Genomic DNA, 22,247 nt, shown 5'->3' with positions numbered 1-22,247 from the left:
TTCAATATCCTGGAAAAAAAATCATGCTAGCCCAATCGCCCTGTCCTCGTCTCTCCTGCAATTGTTGTATCGCCCTCTCTGTCCTTGTCCCGGAGTTTCCTACTTTTTCCGCGACTGTCGCTGAAGTCAATTCGGAATTCTGTTCCGACTCCTGCGTACCCTTAAGCCTTACGATTGATGAATTGAGGAATTGATGAATTGATCTCTAGAAACGGAAGGCGTGTGTACGTGGCCTCGAGGGAAGATGGTCTCCGGGACCAGTGGCATGCACGGAATGATGTACGTGCGCGGACATCCAGAGATCTACAACAGCTGGGCTAGATCGGGTGCCCACGGCTGGTCTTACGACGAGATCGTGCATTACTTCGAGCGCGCTGAAAATCCCGTAGATCCCTCGATGCTATCTGACAAACCGAGAACCGTCCCTATACCAGGCCCCATGAAGATTCAGTATTACCCTAACAAACCGACCTTCGCTGACCAAGTACTGAAGGCGGCCGACGAGCTGGGTTACCAGACGTCCAAGCTGAAGGAGTACACGCAGACTGGTTACATGATCGCCCCGATGACGACCGAGAATGGTCTACGCGGCACGACTGCGAGGAGTTACCTGAGACCAGTCCATGGCAGAAGGAACCTGAGGGTTTTGATCAACGCACACGTCACGAAGGTTCTTATTTTCTTTTTTTTTTCATTTTTAACGATGCCTTTGGTTATTAGGGACTTTCATTAGATCTTGTTTTTATTGTTGGACTTCTTTTAAGCATTTTTATTTCACATAACAAATATTTTTCGAATGTCGATGTTTTTTATATGCGATAGTAGACATTGTAAACCAATGAATTATTTGTAGATAAATGAAACTTGTCCTGGTTTTCTAGGACAAGTTAAAACATTCTTAAAACATTCAGCAGAGTACAACATATTGTAATTATTTAGTAATATTTCACCATATCTTTAAGCGATCAAACTTCCAGAGAAGTTTTGAGAAAATTCAAACGTCCATCGTTTTGTTTTATTTTCGAACGAAGGTGTTTGGTCTGGTATTTTAGTAAACAAATTCTGTTTATTAGTTCAACGTGCCTACTATTATGTATAAAAACATTGCCGCGTCACAATTATTTGTTACATAAAATAAAAATTGTCCAAGGTGACCCGTTCAAGGTGGTTTGGAGTAATTCTATTATCGTTTTAATATCGAAGGTCCTGATGAACCACTGGGACAGTAAAGCGTACGGCGTGGAGTTGATAGACAAGAACGGTTTCAAGAGGGTGGTGAAGGCCAGAAAAGAGGTGATCCTGACAGCTGGGGCGGTCGGGTCACCACAGATCCTGCTCAACTCCGGAATAGGACCCAAGGAACACCTGACCAAGCTGGGCATGCACGTGGTCAAGGATCTGCCTGTAGGCAAGAATCTACAAAACCACGTGTCCGTGGCGCTTTATTTCAGTATCAAGGACACTGCCTACGAAGCCATGACGATGGATAGCGTGAACGAGTATCTGGAAACCAGGTCTGGTATTCTGACCAGCACAGGGCTCACCCAAATAACAGCGTTCCATTCGAGCATCTACGCCACCAGTGGGGTACCAGACATTCAGATCTACTTCGACGGGTTCTCGCCAAAGTGTCCAAGAACAGGGCTGCCGTTCGAGTGCCTGAACGGTGCCCTTGCACTTTGTTCCGATAGAAGAGAGATAGTGATGAGACCGACGGCGGTCACCATAGCCAGTAAAGGGGAACTGAGGCTGCGGTCAGCTGACCCTCTAGCTCCGCCACTGATTTATCCTAATTATTTTACCGATACGAAGGACATGCTTGTTCTACTGGAAGGGATCAAGAAGTCTATTGAACTTATGAACACGCAGACGATGAAGAACTGGGATCTGAGATTGGAACCTGTGATCCACCCTCTTTGCACCAAGTAAGCGTTTTGGATTCTCAGGTGTTCGAAATTTTGGGGAAGATTGCGTATGATAACGTGGGATTTAAGAAGGAGGAAATGGTGTTTGAAGTTTTCTCTGAAAGTGATTCAGTGAAGATTCAGAAAAGATTGATTCACTTGTGGTTGATACTATTAAGCAAGGGTTGAAAGATTCAAAAAATAATTCTGGCTGAAGGAGTAAGATTTGTTCAATGTTCGCCAAGATAACAGTAATATTAAAGTTTTAAAGGTAATAATACTGCTAGATACGTATAAATACAAAATTACCTAAAATTGTTTGATTCATAGTCGAAGCTAAATGGGGTAAATACTAAAATTACTTCAAGGGTAAATCAATGAAGGATTTATAAAAATTATTTCAACAACAGAACAAGAGAATCTTTTTATGAAGATTAGGTTAAATATTTGAAACACACTAAAAGTAAATGAATGAAAAAATTCATAGAAATTATTTGAACAGTAGAGCCAGAGAATCTTTTTCTAAGGATGAATGAGTTAAATTTACTCCATCAGCGAATCACTGAAACATTCACAAAATAACATTGCATTTAAACAACATCTTTTTCTTCTTCAGCTACCACTTCGCCAGCGACGCATACTGGGAATGCTACATAAGGGCCGCAACGGGGCCCGAGAATCACCAATCAGGAACTTGCAAAATGGGTACCTACAACGATCCAACAGCAGTCGTGGATCCTCAGCTTCGAGTGCGCGGAGTGTCGAACATTCGCGTCGCCGACGCTTCCATATTCCCAATTGTGCCAAACGGAAACCCAATCGCCGCGATCATGATGACGGCCGAAAAGGCGGCCGACATGATCACGCATACGTGGTCGAAAAAGTGAACTTGGACGATCAATCTTTCACGTACTTTTCTTGGAACGTTTAAATAAAGCTACTATTTTTTATCGTAAACTCTGACATTCACCTCTGATCACCGACATCTTTCCTGGCGGTAGAATCGTTTTATGGTAATTTTTCGATGTATTTGTTCGGACTTTGAACCCTCTGCATTCAGAACGTGGACTTTGGGACACGGCAAAACGTAAACGTTTAACTTTCTAATGCTGTGCATTTAAAATAACGATTTTATAATTTCGATTAATTAAGATGCACGTCGTTTAGGAATGTATTATTTATGAACGAAGAAGATAAACCGAACGAGGAAAGGCTAAGGACTCCGCTTTTAATGCATTAGGCAAATCGAATGAAAGAGATGCAGAGAAAATTTTAAGTAGACAATATAGATTGTAACCGATATATAATATGCATTTTGTTTTTCTTTTGATTACTGGTTAACAGAAATTCTTCTTTATCGCTTCAAATATGAATCGATAAAGCTGTGTATTTGTCTGAGAATCTAATACTTCTTTGTGAGCAATGAATAGGTACCATAAATACTTGCAACACGGTCATTCTTTGGAGATTAGCTATGGATTTAGGTTATGATTTCGACACTTACCTGAAACAATAACGAAAAGTCATGTTAGTGAGGAAAATCAAGTTTTGTTTGAATTAAATTGCATTTAGTCGGTTCATGTATTTCAATTCATTCATTCAAAAAAGAATGTCTTCGTTATTTTTCATCGAAGAAAGTATGCAAGATTTTAATTTGAAATTTTACACACGTTTTTATATTAGCATACTACGACTATTTATAGTACACATAACCATACTGTTTCCCTAAATGCATCAAACTCCATACATTTTCAACACAATTCAAAATAGAATTTTGAATTCCCCCCTTTGTATTACATTGTAAGCGTACCGTAAAAAGCCTAATTATGTTTACCGTAACTGTTACCGTACCAAGCGTCCTCACTCCACTGATTGTAAATTCGTTATAATTCCTGTCAGTTATTATTCCAAATCTGACAAGCAGTCGAAAGTTCAAATCGAAAGTTCGATTTGACTTTGCAATTTCGTCATAGTCCACTTAGTGCATCAAACGGATCCCATCCAGTTGTCTTCGGTCCGTTCTTCCGCGACAATGTCTAGTTAGTCGAAGTTAGCCCTACGTGAGTGTTCGTTACTACATTCCGTCGACTTATTTTTATTTCTAGAGGCGAACATTCTCAGTTCAAGGTAATCTTGTTTTATTTCCTTTATGCTTTGAAATTCGATTTCTGGTTTAAACTTCATTCCGAGTTTAAAATTGTTTGAAATCGTGCTTCGTGACACTGGTAAATAATTGAAGCGGTTAGGTATACTTAGCTTCGCGAATTTTTCTCTATATATGCTTGAAGATGTAGAACAAAAATTTTCATTCAAAAGTATAAAGATTTCTATATATATAAAAAAAAAATCATTGTTTGCGGTGAGCAATGTTACACGAAACTGGATTATCTGAAATTGGCCACATTTTATGTTGAGGGTCGTTACTCCCTCATTTTTAATCGGATCAACTAGAAATTTTCAGGGAATGTTCTTGAAATGTTGTAGGTTAAGAAACTACCACAACCGAACAATGGCATCTTTTGAAATGTCTAGGTACCTTTAATCTCTTAATGGTAAATATTTTGTGTTCGCTATTTTAATTTTATATTTCGCTAAAAAGGTAGAATAAGTAATAAGTAGAGTAAATTATAGAATTATATAATTAATTGAGTGCCATAATAAATTATATAATAACGTTATATGGTTCCTATAATTGTAGAGATTAAAAGAAGAACATTCTTTTTTCTGTGTACATATTTTCATCACATTTACTGCTTTCTACACTCACGAGGAATACAAGGACTTTACAGTGCCCTCGACATTGGGAATACTTTCCACATGAATTAGTTTAGTTAGTAAAATTTTTCCTTGTTACGTAGTAAGTTTAACCTTCCATAGACTCGTGAACAAGTACGACATCGGAATATTAGCTTAACTAGACATTGACAGAGAGACATTGTGATAAGTAACTATTTTGTATATTAGATGATAATATTGCATAATTACTAACGTCACGATTTTGAAATAGTACATAAGATTAACCCTAATTTGTAACGTAAATTAATTTCAGTCAATTAACTTATTTAAATTAAAAGACCTCAGATATTATTGTGGCTATCAGTTGTAAATCGAAATGATTAAATGTTACGTGAGAGAATGAAGCTATTAAAAAATGTATTTACAAAAGTTGCTCGGTATGATGTAAATACTTTTGTTGTAAATTGTTTTTTTTTTTTAAGATTCTCCAGATCTTTGGAGATCGCTCATACCTCCAAAAAATTTCTTATATTTTCGAATGAAAATTTTTATGTTACACCTTCAAGCATACATCTTTCGAATAGGGAACCATTGACTATAAAATACATCACCGGAGAATAGAAAAAAATTCATAAAGGAGCCCTACCCCCCTAATTGTTACGTGGAATGTACATACACGAATGAAAATTATGTCAGATCAAATAGTCCCGAATACCATGCCAGAGTTCAACTGCATACTCGCTCGTAATACTTCGTCGAACATTCACCTTTTGTTACAGATTTGCTTCGATTTGTCGCGTAGAGGAGCTCGCAATGAACACGTGTGCAGCAACAAGTTGCAGTGCCGCGCTATCGTCGCCGCCGCCCACTATTTTCGCTCAATTGGTGCAAACGATTCTTGCATCGCAGTGCACCTTGGGAAACGGTGGGGGGATCTATCCAGCTGATCGTTCAGACGATGTTTCGTCTTCAAGAATGGAATTCGATTTCGTGATCGTTGGAGGTGGAACGGCGGGTAGCGTTTTAGCCAACAGGCTAACCGAAGTAGAAGATTGGAACGTCTTATTGATCGAGGCTGGGGACAATCCAAGCATGGAAAGCGATGCTCCTGGTTTGACGGCAATCGTCATTGGTGGACATCAAGATTACCGTCACTTGGTACTCAAATTACAATTTGTTAAGAAATCTTGAGATTCACAACTGAGCGCTACAATTGGGGAAATCAGAACCAATTAGTACTGCTTTAGGTCTTCAGAAAGCCCTCCGAAGTAGGGCTTCGACACGAGTAATGCTATATTAGTCACGGATAATAAGTGGACTTTGAACCGTTGTAGTTAAGCCTTATTCTTCTATCTTCTGTGCCAATAGCACAAAAATATTATACGAAGGACCAAAGAAATTTTTTTCCACTTTTTAGCTCATTTCAGAGATGAAAGCATTCTTAAAAATTGTTTGTTTGCACGTTTTTATATCGGATACTATATTATTCATGCGTAGACTGCGGATTTTATACATTTAAGACGTAAAATAATGAAGAATACATAAAATATACATAATGTACACCGAATATATTCTACAATTATTATGATAATATTATTACTTCATTTTGGACAGGTGCATATACCTTTTGGCTATGTTTAGCATCTATTCATTATACTAGTTAGAAAATATACATAATGTACACCGAATATATCCTAAAATTATTATGATAATATTATAACTTCATTTTGCACAAGTGCATGTATCTTTCGGTTATCTTTAACACGAGTTGATTATATTAATTTATATCATAAACGCATAAAATCCGCAGTCTAGTCACGAGCAATAATTAGACTTCTAAATAGTTAACGCACTTGCCTTCATTTTCAGTAGCACTAAAAAATATATTCCAGAAGAAAACACTTATTTCCAACTTCCTATTTTCACTCTTCAACATGTTCTTTCATATATCCTTTTCATTAAGTCTGAATCACCAAAATACTCACATGGTCTCACGATACAAACCATATTTTTTTTTCTCGACAAGACCGAACCCCAAAGAAACGTCTGCCAGAGCATGAGGAGGAAACAATGCGTATGGTCGATGGGCAAAGCGCTCGGCGGCAGTTCCGTCATCAACGCGATGATCCACATGTACGGTAACGACCGAGACTACAACGATTGGGTGAGCATGGGTAACGAAGGATGGAGCTACGAAGAGGTCTTGCCTTACTTCAGGAAATCGATCAGTTGTTCACCCGAACAGCTAGCGATAACAGGGAGGAGGTACTGCGGTACCAACGGCCCCATGAGAATTAGGAGTTACAACGCTACTAACATAGAATTAATGAACACCATGCTAAACGGAGTACGCGAGATGGGACTAAACGTCCTGGAATCTTTAAATGGCGATCGTTACACTGGCTTTGGAAGAACTCTAGGTACGATTGAGAACAAACGACGCAACAACTGTGCGAAAGCATTCCTGGCGCCCATCAAAGACAGAAGGAACCTGTTCGTGATGAAATCCACCAGAGTAGACAAAATCCTGTTGAACGGTAAAAGAGCGACTGGCGTGAGAGCCACCTTGAAGAACGGTAGGTCGATCGACATAAGAGCCTCGAGAGAAGTGATCCTCTCAGGAGGCACTATCGGCAGTTCAAAGGTGCTGATGCTTTCGGGTATCGGTCCCAGGAGACACCTAGACGTGATGGGAATCCCTACGGTAGTCGACCTACCCGTCGGCGAGAATCTCCATGACCACATGATATGGGCAGGACTTCGCGTAGGGTACGTGAACAGGTCGTCCACTCTTCCACGTCCGACGATCGCGATGGACGACACCTACGACTACCTGGTGCGCAACGATGGATTGTTCGCATCAGTCGGGGGGACCGACGTGTTGGGTTTCGTCAACCTCTACAACTCGTCAGCAAAGTACCCAAACGTCCAGTTTCATTTCGGCTTTATCCCAAGGTGGCGCACGGACATAGCAGCCACAGTTATAAGCAGGTTCAACGTCGAGGATGATCAGATACGAGAAATTCAAAGGCAGGTAATGGACTACGATGTACTCGTGTGCTTTCCGGTTGTGTTGCAACCGAGAAGTCGCGGTAGGATGGAGTTGCGCAGCACGAATCCGGCGGATCCTCCTAGGATTTATCCGAATTACTTTGGCGAGGCGGAAGACGTGCAGACGATGGTGAGGTCTGTTGAGACGTTGAGGGCCTTGGTGAACACGAACGCGTTTAGACGGCAAGGAATGAGATTGCTGTATACTAATATTTCTGACTGTGCGAATAGAACCGAATATTGGGAGTGTAACGCGAGGCATCTCGCTGGCTCGCTGTTCCACTTTGTTGGAACGGCTAAAATGGGCCCTGTAGGCGATCGAACGGCAGTCGTGGATCCCAGATTGAGGGTGCACGGTGTCCAAGGGCTAAGGGTGATCGATGCTTCGATCATGCCCAAAATCATCAGTGGGAACACTAATGCTCCCACTATGATGATTGCGGAAAAAGGGGCGAATTTGATTAAGCAAGATTGGTCGATAAGCACTCGCGAAGAACTATAAAAGGTGATTAAGTCTATAAAATTATAGACGCAAGTTTTGTAGCTGTTTCTGTCGACTTCGTTAACACAATCCGTTATTCCCGTGTTTGGATGCGATTTGCCGAGTCGTACAAATTGTTTTCTAACACCGTTTAAACGTAACCGACAAAACTTAGGGACACGAGTAAAACGTGTTCTTCTTCGTTAAAATATGTTACACTGACTGAGTGAATTGTTTAATTTTAACGCTAAAATTATCGAGATCAATGGATACAATTCAATCAGGCACATTCATCGAACACAAACAATATATGGCTGCTGTAACATATGATTAAATTGTAATGGAACGACTGTTTTATTTTTCGACGTTGAAAGCTTTTTAGTAATTAGCGACGAATCTGTGAAGTGGAGCACGAATAAATACTTGAATCAGAAATAAATAAAAACTAAAATGCGTTACTTCTATCCCTGATTTGCCACTACGATAAAATTATAGCGCCGACGAGAAAAGTCTCGTAATTGATGTGTGGTGATCAGATCTGTTTCAGGTAAGTGTCACGGATACCTGGCCGTGGAAAGTGAAAGAACGGTTTCTCCATTAATCGAGCAAGAAACCCCGCCGAATTTGTAGAGCTCGAGTGGCGGTGTGTCGTGAAAAAAGGCAGGAGGCACGTAATGTTTTGCAACCAAAGACTCTACGCAGATTGTCGTAGAGAGGGAAAGTGAGATGCTGTCTACGGTGACGTGCGAAAGAATATTTCTTTAAGAAGCAGAATCTAGTTAATAAATTAGTTATTCACCATCTGGACTGGGATGTATATTATTAATTAAAAAGGAACAAACTTTATGGTGCGATTTGAGATGATTAATAAGTAAATCTAAGTCTGTACCCTAAAAGAAAAAGACTTTCAATGCATATCGTTATACACACGATAGAAAAATTTAAGACATCAATTTCTTGTTAAAATATGTTGTTTAGGATTCGAACAGGAAACTTCCACTTCACGTTCGTGTATTTGTACTGTTCTTAAATGTTATAAGTATAAAATTATACTGCATTGCATGACGGCGTATTATTAGATTGCATTGTCATATCAGTACAAATAACGTGAATATTTAAAAAGCGAAGAATGTACATAGTTATTACGGCAACTGAAAATTAGAAACAACTAAATTCTTACCTAGAGCCACTCTAATTTTCGAGAAAATGGGTTTCCACGTAGTCGTTGCATATTCGATGACGATTGTAAAATAATACCGAGCAATGGAATGTCTTGCTTTCCTTTCGTAGCTCTGCAATTTTCTAAGAATTCCCGTTTACCCACATGAAATTCATTCGTGCTTTTTAAAGCATGATGCTGATGGGTAGCAACAAATAAATATAATTGTATCCAATTATTCTTTATTTTTCAAGCACCGTCATTCAGATATTTAAGCATTTGACGTTCTTAATTAACATATCCTTGCAGGTGAAATTTAAATGATCCAGTGAGAACGTAAGAAGGATTTTGACAAACTGATGCAATATTAACTTTCACTTAACTTCGAAGAGACATCGGATAATTAGTAGCTTCGAGTGTCGAGAAATTATCTCTCGGACTACTAACAATTACGCTGTAACCATCAAACGTTGTTCCGACAGTTCGATCATTAGTTTATACATATCATAAACGAGAAATTCAATGTTTACGTAACATTGTATAATTTCATTCGTGGTTCTATCGTATTTATTTATGGAAAGTGTTCCAAGTAGAAACAGTATCTTATCTTTTGATGATTATTATTTTGTTAAACACGGTCCAAACATTTAATGATACAGTTCACGGGGATGGTAGGACCTACAATTTGAGCTATGTTTCAGTATCATGTTTCTCTTTATCTCATTTTACAGTATTGGTTACTCGGTTGGTACAGTATTGGTTACATGGACCACTCGTTTGGCTATGTCGTAATTTCGCGAGAATTTTAATTAACAATCAAATAAAAATCATTTCACGTTGCTGCTTTGTCTATAAAAAAAAAAAAAAAAAAATCATCTAGTACAAAAATATACTTATTCTCAATTTTCCTTCGCGTTTATCTCAACTAATTTCTGTTGTTTACCAATGCACCAACCCACTGGTTTGGCTATGGTTGTCGCAATTTCGCGAGGCTTTAATTAACAAGCAATGAAGCGAGGTACCGTGGAATTTCTAAAAGACGGAAGCGTTCGCTTGGAGCGTTTACAAAAACCATCGGAAAACTGCAAGTCACCAGAGGTAAATGCAGCTGCTGTTTCGCTCGAGTTTTGACGGGGGCGGCTCAAACGTTGCTTTCGTTCGTCAAACGGTTCGCGATATCCGCGACGAAGATCAGCCACACTTTCTGCTTCCGACAGGACTCGGTGGCCGATGCGTTTCGGCATTTCTGCAGCGACGAATAGGAAAAGTCGCTCGACGGGACGCTTCGATCGCGAGAATTTTCAAAAAGAGTTTCATTTCGACGGCAGAGGGGAGTGGAAGAAGGTGATTTATTCTCAGTGATCATCTTCGTCGAAGTGTGACGATGTTCAACGACAATTGCGCAAGACCTAATGATAAATGAAACTAAGCGGCAGTAAACGAGGAAACAAATTCTTTTCGATAGAACGGGTGAGTTTCTCTTTCAATTTCTTCACGCTGTTTTCTCTTTCAATTTTTGCTTTTATTTGTAAAAATTTGGCTCCGAGTGGTTACCCTTACTGCGAAATTGTGGTGGAATTGGGTTTTTGGGTAGGGCGAAAATTTTCAAATTTTCTAGAGGTTTTTATCTATCGTGAAACAGAGGTGAAGAATTTTGTTGGGTTCTTATTTGTTATCAGAAATAAAAGAATTCTCTGCAGCTGCTTGGGGATGTTCATGCAAGTTCATATTTTCGTAGATACAGATACAGATATTCAATTTAAATGAAATGTCTCTTACTTGTCAATACTTTATATATTTTTGAATTTGTGTACATTCTAATATACCCTAAAAATGATAAATGATAATATTTCTTAGCTTCTGAACAGTGTCACGTGTGTAACATTATTTTATTGTCGATTTTATAAACTTTTGAATTCGTCCACACTCTCGTGTATTCTGAACATGAAAAATGAAAGCATCTCTTATCTTCCAAACAGCGTAACATGTATTCTACTGCCGATATAATATAATATATATATTTCCAAATTCGTACAAATTCTCATATATTCTTTTACATTTCCATTTCTTATGAATGCATAAACTTCCAGAGTCCATTAATAATACTTTTAACATCGAATAATATTTTTAATTCATCTACAACCAAGTATCGTCCTGAAAAGATCAACATCCACTTCCAATTACACCCCCACTTTAACTCTTTAAAATTCATAAAATTCAAGCTGCTCAGAAGAACAGCGTCAACAACTTACCAACAACTTTTGACTTGTATACATTTCTAATTCCACTTATTGTACTTTTAGCGTTAGTTCGTAGTGTTGCCAAATGAATGAAAAACTTTAAATAAAATAGTAAAGCTAAGCAAAAGTTGGGATACTTTTCAACCCACCTAACATCAAAGAGTTAACACCGTCCATCTTTCCACCAATAGTTTCGCCACACGAGAACCCAAAGCAACCCCCGAAGCTCAACCCAGAAACCATGTCGTGGGTGCCACCGGATTTGGCCAGCCTCTGTACGCACGATTCCATGGTCTCCACTTGCCAGTCGTCCACGTTCGTGTTTCTGGCGTTCATAGCTCGTTTGTTCAGCCATTTGAAGGACTCGCGATTCGTGTTCAACGACCACTGGCTCGGTCCGCCATGGGAATTACCGTTTGACGAACAACCGCAATCTGAGCGTGTAAGACGCTTCCGCGAACGTCAGAAAAACAGGATACGCGGTCGCGATATGAGGGACTTTCCGTTTCTGGATGGTCCGACGTCGGGGAGATCGTTGGCAAGCGTTTATAGTTCACGGTTCGCGTGCGTCCCGATTTTTTCGTCAGGTTTCAAGGATGAAAGCGAAGAAAGTACGTCAGTTAATGTCAGAATGGCTGTGCCGGCCGTGAATTTCGCTCAAGTTTACGGCCCTTATCCACCAATCGCTGGCCGAGCGATTACATCCACGTCTCAGGCTTACGATGACTTTCTCGTTCCGAAAGGTAAAAACGAATTTCAATTTCTGTACGCAGCGGTGTAACACGCGCGCCTCGCACGTTTACATTGTACCAATTTTTAGGAATATGGCCTTGACGACGACAGCATTTTATAAATAATATAATCTTATAGGCCCTTCATTAATTTCTTAAGAAGATCCTACATCTACTAAATTTTTGAGAAACAATATTACCATGGACAGAGATAGGCAAACCTTTACTCGAATAAAAAATACTTAACGAATGCATCACACTGTGATTTATTCATAACAGTCATACGCATCAAGTATCATTTATTCAACGTGAAATATTTAATTTTAGAATTTCTGTTCATCAAATAAGCCATTCAGGGTTGTTCTAGACAAGAATATTACGCATCTTTGTTCGTGAGAAATAAATTTCATAATTTTTCTATGTTCCTTTCAGCGATACAACAATTCCATCCAAGTCTTCGTTCGAGTCAACATGGAAACCTCGCTAAAATTCAAAGCGTAAACACATTTCCGTCCACGTCACGAGTCTTTGAGAGCAAATTGAAAGTTCAAGATCGCAATCTGCCGACAGGGCAAAGTTTAACTGACAATCCAGCAGCCGAACAAAATTTCCTCGACGGATCTTCCATGTACAATGCTTGGAAGCAACGACATCAAACGGACTACTCCAATTTTAAAATAGTCGACGATCCGAATCTACCGTTCGGCAATCCGAGGGGGCCACTCGACACTTTCAGCGCGATCAATTATTATCCAGATGCTGCGAATTTTCTAACGAAGGAGTACGATTTTGTAATCGTGGGAGCTGGATCGGCTGGATGCGTTCTCGCCAACAGGCTGAGCGAAATAAAACACTGGAAGGTATTTGTTGATTGTTAGAACACGGATGTTTATGCAAATTTATGCTTTCGCAAACACAGAGAAAGAATTGAAAATGAAATGAACGTATATCGTTGATATTTTATATATTTTTCCATTTGTCCACGCTCTCGTATTTTCATTTTCCATAGATGCATAAACATCCGCAGTCCGTCGATTATAGAATATCTTTTCATCGTCATCTATTATTCGGATAAAATATCGTCTATCTTGAGTTGACTGTCAAAATAGTAAATTTCACTGCAACTCGCGAAACAAGGAACAAGAACAGGGGGAATGCGTTTTTACAACGTGCATAAATAAGATTAGCCTGACTTTACTAAATAGTGCATTGCGAGTGGGTGACTAATATCCAGCGAGTTGAAACATTTGGAGCATTGTAGAGCAAATTTCTTGTATGAAAGAATGCAATCAGGTACAAAAAATGAATGGCAGAGAATGAATGTTACACATTTACTCGTACCTAGTGAGTATATCTTTCAGTAACGACAGCGTGTTTACTTTCATTTATATGAAAAATAGAAGTAGATTTATTAGAACTTTATTAGCAGTTCAATTGCTTCAGAAAGAATTTATTGCATTCGATTGAATTATTTACAGTAATCGACTCGGTTTGAAACTACTATTCCATCAGCGTTGCAATTTTGATTTCGTAAATGTTTTATGCAACCATAAATCGAAACTTCGAAGTGTCCTGTAGCATTTTTAATGAAAAGTGACAAAAGAAAAAGAATATTTCAAAGAAGACTAACTTGTTTTTGTTCAAAGAATTGAAACATACATAAAATACATTTCGATAGAGGTTTCCATTAAAAACATTTTCAAAGTTTCAAAGTTCTTCAGATCTATACAATTTGAGACGTCAATCATTAAGATTCATAAAATCTGAGATCTCGATCATTAAAATCCGTACAATTTGATTCCTCAACAATAAATAGTTTTCTCGCGTCGAGTCGCAAAGAGTTATGTGGGTCACTCCGTGTACTAATCCGCGTTGAAATGCAAAGTTTGGTTAATTAGTGGTGTCAGCTTTATCCTATTTACCAGGCAATGAGTCGGTAATCCCTTCGCTGAAAAGTCGAGCAATGGCCAGGGCTTCGTTGAAACGGGTCACAGAACACAAGATCGTCGGTGATTATGTTACGACCATTCTGCGGCTTCTTAGCCATTAAACGTGCCTCGAAACACAAACTGTTTATTGGATTACGCGGCACCGATGACAATAAAATCAGCATACGTAGGGATATTAACGAGGGATTCGAACCGCTGCTGAACCCTAACCCAAACCCGGTTAATGAGAGGAAGGTTACTGTAAACCATACTAATCACGAAGGAACGGTTCTTGAATTGTAGGAAGAGCGGGTTAACACGTTCACTGCCAGACTAATACTCTTGAAAATTTCTACTGCGATTTAATTTTGTTTACAAACTTTTGGAAACTGCGCAATGAAACAGTTATTTTGGTATTTAGTTTTGTAACTTCATCAAAATTCGAGTATTTCATTTAAATTCATTTTCTGTGACACTTAACTTTCAGAATTAATAGTTTTCGTTTTTCAGTGAAAAGCACTGTCACCCATATATGGGTGATGTAGCGATCAACGTGTTAACCTGCTCGGAGTGGGTTACTAGTAGAAGAAGACATCCTAGACATCATAGACATCCAGACAAGTCAAAGATATGTGAACTTATAGGCAATATTCAAATCAAATGAAACTAGATTGTTTAAAATGTACGAGTATATAATGAATGTAGAGCACACACGTTCACTACACGTTCTAAGGCAAGACTGACGAATGTTTATCATTCGTCCGATTGTCACAGTTGCTAGTGTTGGGGTTCCCACAAAACTCATAACATGTCCGGTCAGAATAGGGAGTCCTTCAAGCGACTGTTTATGCCAATACATGTACTATTCAAGATGTACTATTCATACATGTACTGGGCAAGTGTTTACGTTCCCGTTCTGCTACATAAGTACAGTAAACGAGTAGTAAATACGAGTAAATGTAAGCACTTGCATGACCTTCTTCTCGCGGATGGACAGTAGAGTAGAAAACAGACAATATTGAAATAAAATTGATTATCGTTTAGAAACATGGTAATAACTATGGTTTTTACTGTATTATTATAATTGTATTATATAACCGGGTTACTCGGGTTACAGATGTCTTGCGTTATCTGGTTAGATGGGTTATTCTATAATACGAAGTACCGGAACCCGGTACGGGTTGAGGTCGATTCAGACTATACGACACGTACCGGCAACGACACGACAAAACATTAAAACACTCGTTTTAATGGAACTACTCACACTTAACACTTTATTTACCGGGAGCCTATTTATAAACTTTTTAATTGCAGTACTTAGTTATTCGAATTTATTTACTGTATTGATGGTTGTCTACTCACAATGTTCAGTGTTTGGTAACAGACTTGGCTTTCAATGTACCTAGTAACAGTATGAAGGAATTATTGTCTGCCTAGATTGGCATATGCTACTGTAGAAAATTCTTTTTTTAATTAAAGTCTGCTTCTAAATAGCCCGGTAGATAAAGTGTTAACAGGCACCGATCTGAACGTTCCGTCAACGGGAATAGTGTGACTAGTTCCATTAAAAATGTTTTGTTTTAATGTTTTGTCGTGTCGGTGCCGGTCCGTGTCGTATAGTCTGAATCGACCTTTAGGGTTCGAATCCCTGATATTAACACATTCGCGACCGGCAGATATTTTACTTTTCTAATACCGAGTGCCGACGAAAATAATAAAATTCTTCAGCTGGACAATAGGAGCAAAGCTTTTGCAATATTCATCGTCCTGGATTTCATAAATTGAAATAGATAATGCACGTGCAAACACGAGTTACTTGTGACCGGTCAACAACGTTTGGGCTTGAAAACACGAGTTAACTTGTGGCCGGTCAACAATTTGTCAAGCCTGTGAAAGGAATAATATTGTCCATCGTGCGTAAATCGAAACCAGTTACAAACATCGAGAAGGTATCCTTTATCTTCCCAAGGACAGTTGTACAAAGTAACATTACGAAAGTGTCAATTTTTTTTTTTTTTTTTTGGATCACGCAATCGTGTCGCGCTCTTTCACGATTTATAGCGTTTTAATATAGCTAAATGTTCCTGCTTAGATTCAACGATAGCTAAAAATATCTCCCTCTACATATTCATTAGCATAAACTTACATTTCATTGCCCTGACTCATTTGACTAAACGCATTACAATGACTACTCGCGTTACGCGAATTTCTAGATGTACAGTTGTGTAATAATTATTTACACGTCCTCGCTCGAGTATCAGACCCTGACAGAATTTTATTCGAGTATTAAATAATTTACACGCGACGTGTACGCGATCGAACAGTGCAATTATTAACTGTTTGTTGAGAAAGGCTTTGTTATATATTTTTAGGTGTTGTTGTTAGAAGCTGGCATAGAAGAACCAATGGTAGCGGACATTCCAGCACTCGCCACTATGTTGCAAGCCAGCAATATCGATTGGATGTATCGCACGCAGCCAGAGCAACACTCTTGTAGATCGAGAAGAGGCAAAAGCTGCGGGTGGGCGAGGGGCAAAGTACGTACTTGAAAACCAATTCCGATAATTGCTTTCCTAAACTAGCGAACGGATGATCTTCCTGTTTTGTTAATATGTCGGAGCAATAATACATTGTTGGATATCGTTTAGGTTAATCTGTATACTAATCTTCTAATCCTGACCATCTAATCTTCACTACTTTAGGTTAGTCAGCAGTTTTATCTTCATGGGATAAGTAATTATTTTTAAGTTTCAAACCTAGTCATTCGTCCACACACCAATTAAGCATCCGACTCTTGTACCCTTACTCACTAACTCCGAATAACACGTCCGACTCCTTAACATCCTACGATTCTCATTGGTCCTTCCCCTTATTTCCACCATCTTCTGAATCCTTAAACACAAACCTTTATAAGGAACACCAAAACTCCTCTCTCGAGCTTTTTCGTAACATAATACAACAGAAGTAGAAACGTAGCGGTAATCTAGTTTCTAAGTACCGAATTGTATTAGAAACCGAACTTGTAATAAATCGGAATCTAACAACATTTGTGGAAACCTCGCAGAGCTGTATAAAGTCTTTAAATAGAAACATGATCAAGAGTTCATATTTCTTGTGTTACTAATTAAAGTATTTACATACCATTGTAAAGCTTCTGCAAGTATAATGTTACTCTAATGTATTAACAAGTAATTAAAAGCTATATTCCTTGAACGATCACAATTTTACTTTATCGAAGCAATTATGATTGTCATATATAAAACATGGTTTTTTCAATTAATGTCCTCAAGTATTTTTTTTTATTTGTTACTCGATATTTTGTATCTAGATAAGAATTTTGCCCATTTTTGTGTACAATACTAATTAAAAAATATTGTTTCTGGTGTAGGTAATGGGTGGTTCCAGTACAATCAATTACATGATGTACATTCGTGGTAATCCAAGAGATTACGACGAATGGGCCGACAAAGGGAACAATGGTTGGAGCTACGGAGAAGTTTTACCATACTTTTTGAAATCTGAAAACAACGAGGATCCAGAGGTGATCCATATATCCAAAATTTCCTGTTGCAAACCATATAGCGATTAATTGATCGGTTTTATAGAAAATGCTCGACACTGTGACGTGTTGATTCATAAATAAACGTAACACTTCAATTACGTGTTTGCAATAATAATTATAAAAATACAGAATGCCATGATCTTATAAACATATCGAGTGCTTTCATCTTTTTGACGTTCGAACTTTTACTTTTCTGTTGACAATCGAAACTTGACCCAGACCTTGAACAATTTTGAATCAGTAGGTCGTTCATCTATTAATTTAGAATATACATGTAACTTTCCTACTTTTATTCTCAAAGTTCATCACTCTGAATGAGCCCATTAAAAACTGGACATTCCAGTTAAAATAAATCAAGTTAACCTTCGGGTGACCCCGGCGCCATTTCGAGACCTTTCTCCTTGCATGAAACTAGTACTCAATAATTCGACGCAGTTATATAATTTTTGTTCAACATGATAAATAACTTCCAAAAAGCGATACAGTTTTAGCAAGCAACTGAAAATATACCCTCTTTAATTAAATGATCCCTGATTTAACTGTCTTGCAACTTCTCATATCAAGGAGAGCATAAATGAAAATTTTCATATTAAAATGAATTATTCAATGTTACAATTAAAATAAATGTTTTTAAAATTTATATTAAAATTTTCCCTGGAATTCTATTGTTAGTGTTCCATCGATGGTCCTAATTTAGAACTTTATCAGATAACTCACATAATTTGGGCTATTGAGGGTTAATATTGAAACTGGATAAAAAGTTTACATCTTTCTCGTATGAAATTCAATTCCCTTCAAAATTCATTTGAAACATTTAAAACAATTTGGACTATAGAGGATTAACAGAGAAGCTGGATTCTTTATCTTGAATTTAAATTCCTTTAACATTCATTTAAAGCATACACATAAAAAAGTTTCCAGACACAAAACATATTAGGTTGTCCCGAAAGTTTCTTTCGCTTTATTAATAAGTAATACATGCACAATATTTGATGTTTTATGTTACATTACTGAATTGTGCACGATTCATTTTGCTCCATTACTGTTACAACATGAATATCTATGAAATTAGATTGTCTATTTATTAGGGGTGTGCGGGATCCCGGTCGGGACGGGAATTCCTCCCGGGATCGGGATGGAATCCCGAGAATTTCAGAATCTCGAATACATCCGGGATTCTCGTGAATTTCCGGGATCCCGAAATCATTCGGGATTCCCGAGAATTTCGAAGTCCCGTACATTCGGATTGCTGAAATTTTCAAGAATAACAATACTTTCGGAAATCCCAGATATTATTCTATATCCTGTACATTGTCGAAAATCCCGAACATTTTCGAGAATCCCGGATTTTTGCGGGATCTCGTGTATTCTCGGGAATCTCGTATCAACTCAGAATTCCGCATAAACTCGAGAATCCCGAATATTCTCGGGAATCCCGCACACCCCTACTATACTTTATATAAACACGACCACATAAAATATTGTTGTTTCGGGACAACCTAATATATCTTCATTCGTTTTCGTATACATCATCATCGCAACAAACTTGAAAAACGCCGACTCACTGTATAACTCATTCTTCAGATCGTCAAAGAGAACCCCCACTACCACCATCAAGGTGGCTATCAAAACGTTGAGCGATTCTCCTACAATGACCCAAACACGGACATCCTGATGAGCGCGTGGCAGGAGCTAGGACACGAGCAGGTGGACGCCAACGCTGGCCGACAGCTAGGCGTGATGAAGATGCAGATGACCTCGATTCACGGAATGCGTCAGAGCACCAACGGCGCGTTTATCAGACCTATCAGACGGAAACGGAAGAACCTGACCATAGAGACCCAAGCCCACGTCACACGGATTCTGATAGACGCCGACACGAAACGCGCGATGGGAGTAGAATACGTCTCCACTGCCACAGGGTTCGCCAAAGTCGCGTTGGCAAGAAAGGAGGTGATTCTATCAGCGGGTGCTCTCAACTCGCCCAAGATCCTGATGCTCTCAGGCATAGGCCCTACGGAAGAGCTGAAGAAACACGGGATAGAAGTCGTGAGTGATCTGCCTGTCGGCAGGAACCTCCAGGACCACGTGACCATGGACGGTTTGATTATCGCTACCGACCTAACCTCCACGAGCAAGGACAACGAGGCGAAGAAGGAGGACGTCTTCCTTTATCAGGAGACCCACTCTGGGCCTCTGTCAGCGACTGGAACTCTCGCCTGCGGAGTGTTCCTGCGAACTATATTCGAGCACTCGTTGGATACGCCGGATATCCAGTACACCTTCGACGCCAGCAACGAGATGGACTACCTCCTCGACCCTGCAGAGTACGTTGAAACAGCAGTGGAACCTCTGGCCTACTACGACGCCCTCAACATTAGGCCTATCCTGCTTTCACCCAAGAGTCGTGGATTCTTGGTTTTAAACGACACCGACCCCTTGTGGGGCTCACCATTGATCTATCCTAGATATTTCACCGCTTATCCCGATGCTGATGTCCTTGTGGAGGGAGTACTAGCTGCACTGGAGTTGTTTCGTACGAGGTCTTTTCGAGAACATGGACTGCGTTTGGTGGACGCGCCTCTGCCTGCTTGCAGACAGTTCGGTTTCGCGACCAGGGACTATTGGAAGTGCGTGATGATGGAGTACACCGCCACGATCTTTCACCCGGTCGGGACTTGCAAAATGGGGCCCAAGTGGGATAACGAGGCTGTCGTGGATCCGAGACTGAGGGTTTACGGGGTGAAGGGACTTAGGGTGGTGGACGCATCCGTGATGCCGAAGATCGTCAGGGGTAATACTAATGCGCCTACTATCATGATCGCGGAGAAGGCTGGCGACATGATCAAAGAGGAGTGGTTGTACGAATGAGGGTTGAGCGAAGTTTTCTAGAAAGACTGATTATTAGGAATCTCGGAGTTTATGCTGGACGGTATGTGGGAAGCATGCCACGTGGTTCAACAAGGATGTTTTATATTCATCGACGACAGAAATGTTTTCTATCTAACTAGGACATCTTCAAGTACGATCGAAATTATGTTAACCTATAGGACTGAATACAGATGTGGTGTAATGAATGCAAACTGAAATTTGAGAAAAGTAAAGTGGTACGAGAGACGTAGATTTAGTAAAGTTATTTCATTGCGTGAATTGGGAGACGTTGAAGGATATATTTATTTAAAAAATAACTAAATTTTATTTCTTATCATTTTCGAAAGTTTCAACCAATTTCAGATATGCATTGCAGGATCGTTTATACGCCACACAATAGTAATAGACTCATAGACTCAACAAAGACTCATTTCTTCAATAAGACATACTTGAACAAAAAATAATGTACTGTACAAAGACTGAAAAAGTGAAAAATTCACATCGATATGCACTCACTGACACAATGAAACATCTATTTCTAATAATCGAATTTTTGAAATCTCTGAGAACTATTCTACGAGAAATAATCAATTCCAAGTTCTTTACCTTTTATTCGATATCTGAAAGGGCCTAGCCGATTAGGATGGTCAAAACTGCCCTTAGAGCTTTTTCAATAGCTCTTGAATTATTCGAAAGCTGACCAAGAAAAAGCTTTCTGAGTAAAATTTTAACCCTCTAGCAAAAACAAATAAAAACTCGCAGCAAAAACGTCGAAAAAATTCAGTTTTTATTGTTTTTGACAATGAAGCAGCCGAACAAAAAAATTTTTTAAAATTGACGACACTGCCTGTTATAGTACTTTATCAGGGAACCAAACAGTAGAATTGCATGTCTTCATATTTTTGAGAAAAAAATGTTTTTCCGATGTTTTTGACCACAGTTTGCAACCAAAAAATCTGAAAAAATTCTCAAAAATGCGCCTTAGGATCCGAAATATGTCAGATTTTTTTCAGAATTTTAGAACGCATTTGAGACCGGAAAATGCGCCGGAAAGCGTAAAATCTATTTTATCCTGTAACTACCCTCACGGGCAAGCTAGAGGGTTAAAATTTTACTCAGAAGGGTTTTTCTTGGTCAGCTTTCGAATGATTCAAGAGCTATTGAAAAAGCTCTGTTGAATTATAAACATATAATTTGACTTCAACAAAAATGAATCCAGCGTTGAGAGACACTGCCCTTTTCTCTGTAAGTTAGAGTATCGGACTGGCACCACCAGGTCTGAAGACCCTTGACTGTTTGTCGTCGAAGGCCAGGGTAATAAACAGAGCGCAGGCAGAATTTTCTTTCTTTAAGTGGACGCTAGATTTCTCTTTCTCGTAGGCCTGATTTTTCAGTTTAGTTCTCGTCCGTTTTTTGAACAGTAAACGTGTACCTCCGAGCCGTTTGAATAAACGTAGAATTCAAACTTATTAAAAAGACTCATTTATTACACCCATAATCCACTAAGCTCTGAGGGCAGTTTTGACCATCTTAATCGGCTAGGCCCTTTGTATCTAGATAAGAACGATGCCCTTCTGGTGCACG

General features: G+C 39.0%; 4 protein-coding genes across 7 annotated transcripts in view; 3 read left to right on the top strand and 1 right to left on the bottom strand.

The window, feature by feature from the left end:
- Positions 1–2,861, top strand: part of LOC128885201 (glucose dehydrogenase [FAD, quinone]-like) — a 10,418-nt gene extending 7,557 nt beyond the window's left edge. For both annotated transcript variants that reach the window (XM_054139106.1, XM_054139116.1), the window contains exons 5-7: positions 210–670; positions 1,204–1,925; positions 2,521–2,861. In XM_054139106.1, the coding sequence (XP_053995081.1) occupies positions 210–670; positions 1,204–1,925; positions 2,521–2,791 (1,454 nt within the window). In that variant the 3' untranslated portion in view covers positions 2,792–2,861. The remainder of the gene's footprint in view (positions 1–209; positions 671–1,203; positions 1,926–2,520) is intronic.
- The window catches only part of LOC128872082 (flotillin-2), a 150,442-nt gene that overhangs the window by 66,336 nt on the left and 61,859 nt on the right, over positions 1–22,247 (bottom strand). The window lies entirely within an intron of this gene.
- On the top strand, positions 3,588–8,620 carry LOC128872028 (glucose dehydrogenase [FAD, quinone]-like). Its single transcript, XM_054114307.1, has 3 exons — positions 3,588–4,031; positions 5,420–5,798; positions 6,667–8,620. The coding sequence occupies exons 2-3, from the start codon at positions 5,454–5,456 to the stop codon at positions 8,191–8,193; spliced, it is 1,872 nt and encodes a 623-aa protein (XP_053970282.1). The 5' UTR covers positions 3,588–4,031; positions 5,420–5,453; the 3' UTR covers positions 8,194–8,620.
- On the top strand, positions 10,468–21,374 carry LOC128885185 (glucose dehydrogenase [FAD, quinone]-like). Of its 2 annotated transcripts, XM_054139070.1 has the most exons (6): positions 10,468–10,801; positions 11,763–12,314; positions 12,735–13,162; positions 16,603–16,767; positions 17,619–17,771; positions 19,377–21,262. In XM_054139070.1, exons 2-6 carry the CDS (start codon positions 11,813–11,815, stop codon positions 20,661–20,663), a joined length of 2,535 nt encoding a protein of 844 aa, XP_053995045.1. In that variant the 5' UTR covers positions 10,468–10,801; positions 11,763–11,812; the 3' UTR covers positions 20,664–21,262. The 2 variants fall into 2 exon arrangements, with proteins under 2 accessions (XP_053995045.1, XP_053995054.1); XM_054139079.1 differs by lacking the exon at positions 10,468–10,801 and having other exon boundaries at positions 11,344–12,314; positions 19,377–21,374.

This window comes from Hylaeus volcanicus, chromosome 1, assembly GCF_026283585.1.
Source record: "Hylaeus volcanicus isolate JK05 chromosome 1, UHH_iyHylVolc1.0_haploid, whole genome shotgun sequence".
NCBI lineage: Eukaryota > Metazoa > Arthropoda > Insecta > Hymenoptera > Colletidae > Hylaeus > Hylaeus volcanicus.
Note: the sequence above shows the minus strand (reverse complement) of the source record. Positions and strands in the feature narration are given on the sequence as shown.

Excerpts from the sequence above, each read along its gene's own strand:
- LOC128872028 (XM_054114307.1), top strand. The coding sequence starts at position 5,454 with ATGAACACGTGTGCAGCAACAAGTTGCAGTGCCGCGCTATCGTCGCCG. Across the intron at positions 5,799-6,666 it reads ATCAAGATTACCGTCACTTG|ACCGAACCCCAAAGAAACGT; the intron begins GTACTCAAATTA and ends TTTCTCGACAAG.
- LOC128885185 (XM_054139079.1), top strand. The coding sequence starts at position 11,813 with ATGTCGTGGGTGCCACCGGATTTGGCCAGCCTCTGTACGCACGATTCC. Across the intron at positions 12,315-12,734 it reads TGACTTTCTCGTTCCGAAAG|CGATACAACAATTCCATCCA; the intron begins GTAAAAACGAAT and ends TGTTCCTTTCAG. Across the intron at positions 17,772-19,376 it reads AAAACAACGAGGATCCAGAG|ATCGTCAAAGAGAACCCCCA; the intron begins GTGATCCATATA and ends CTCATTCTTCAG.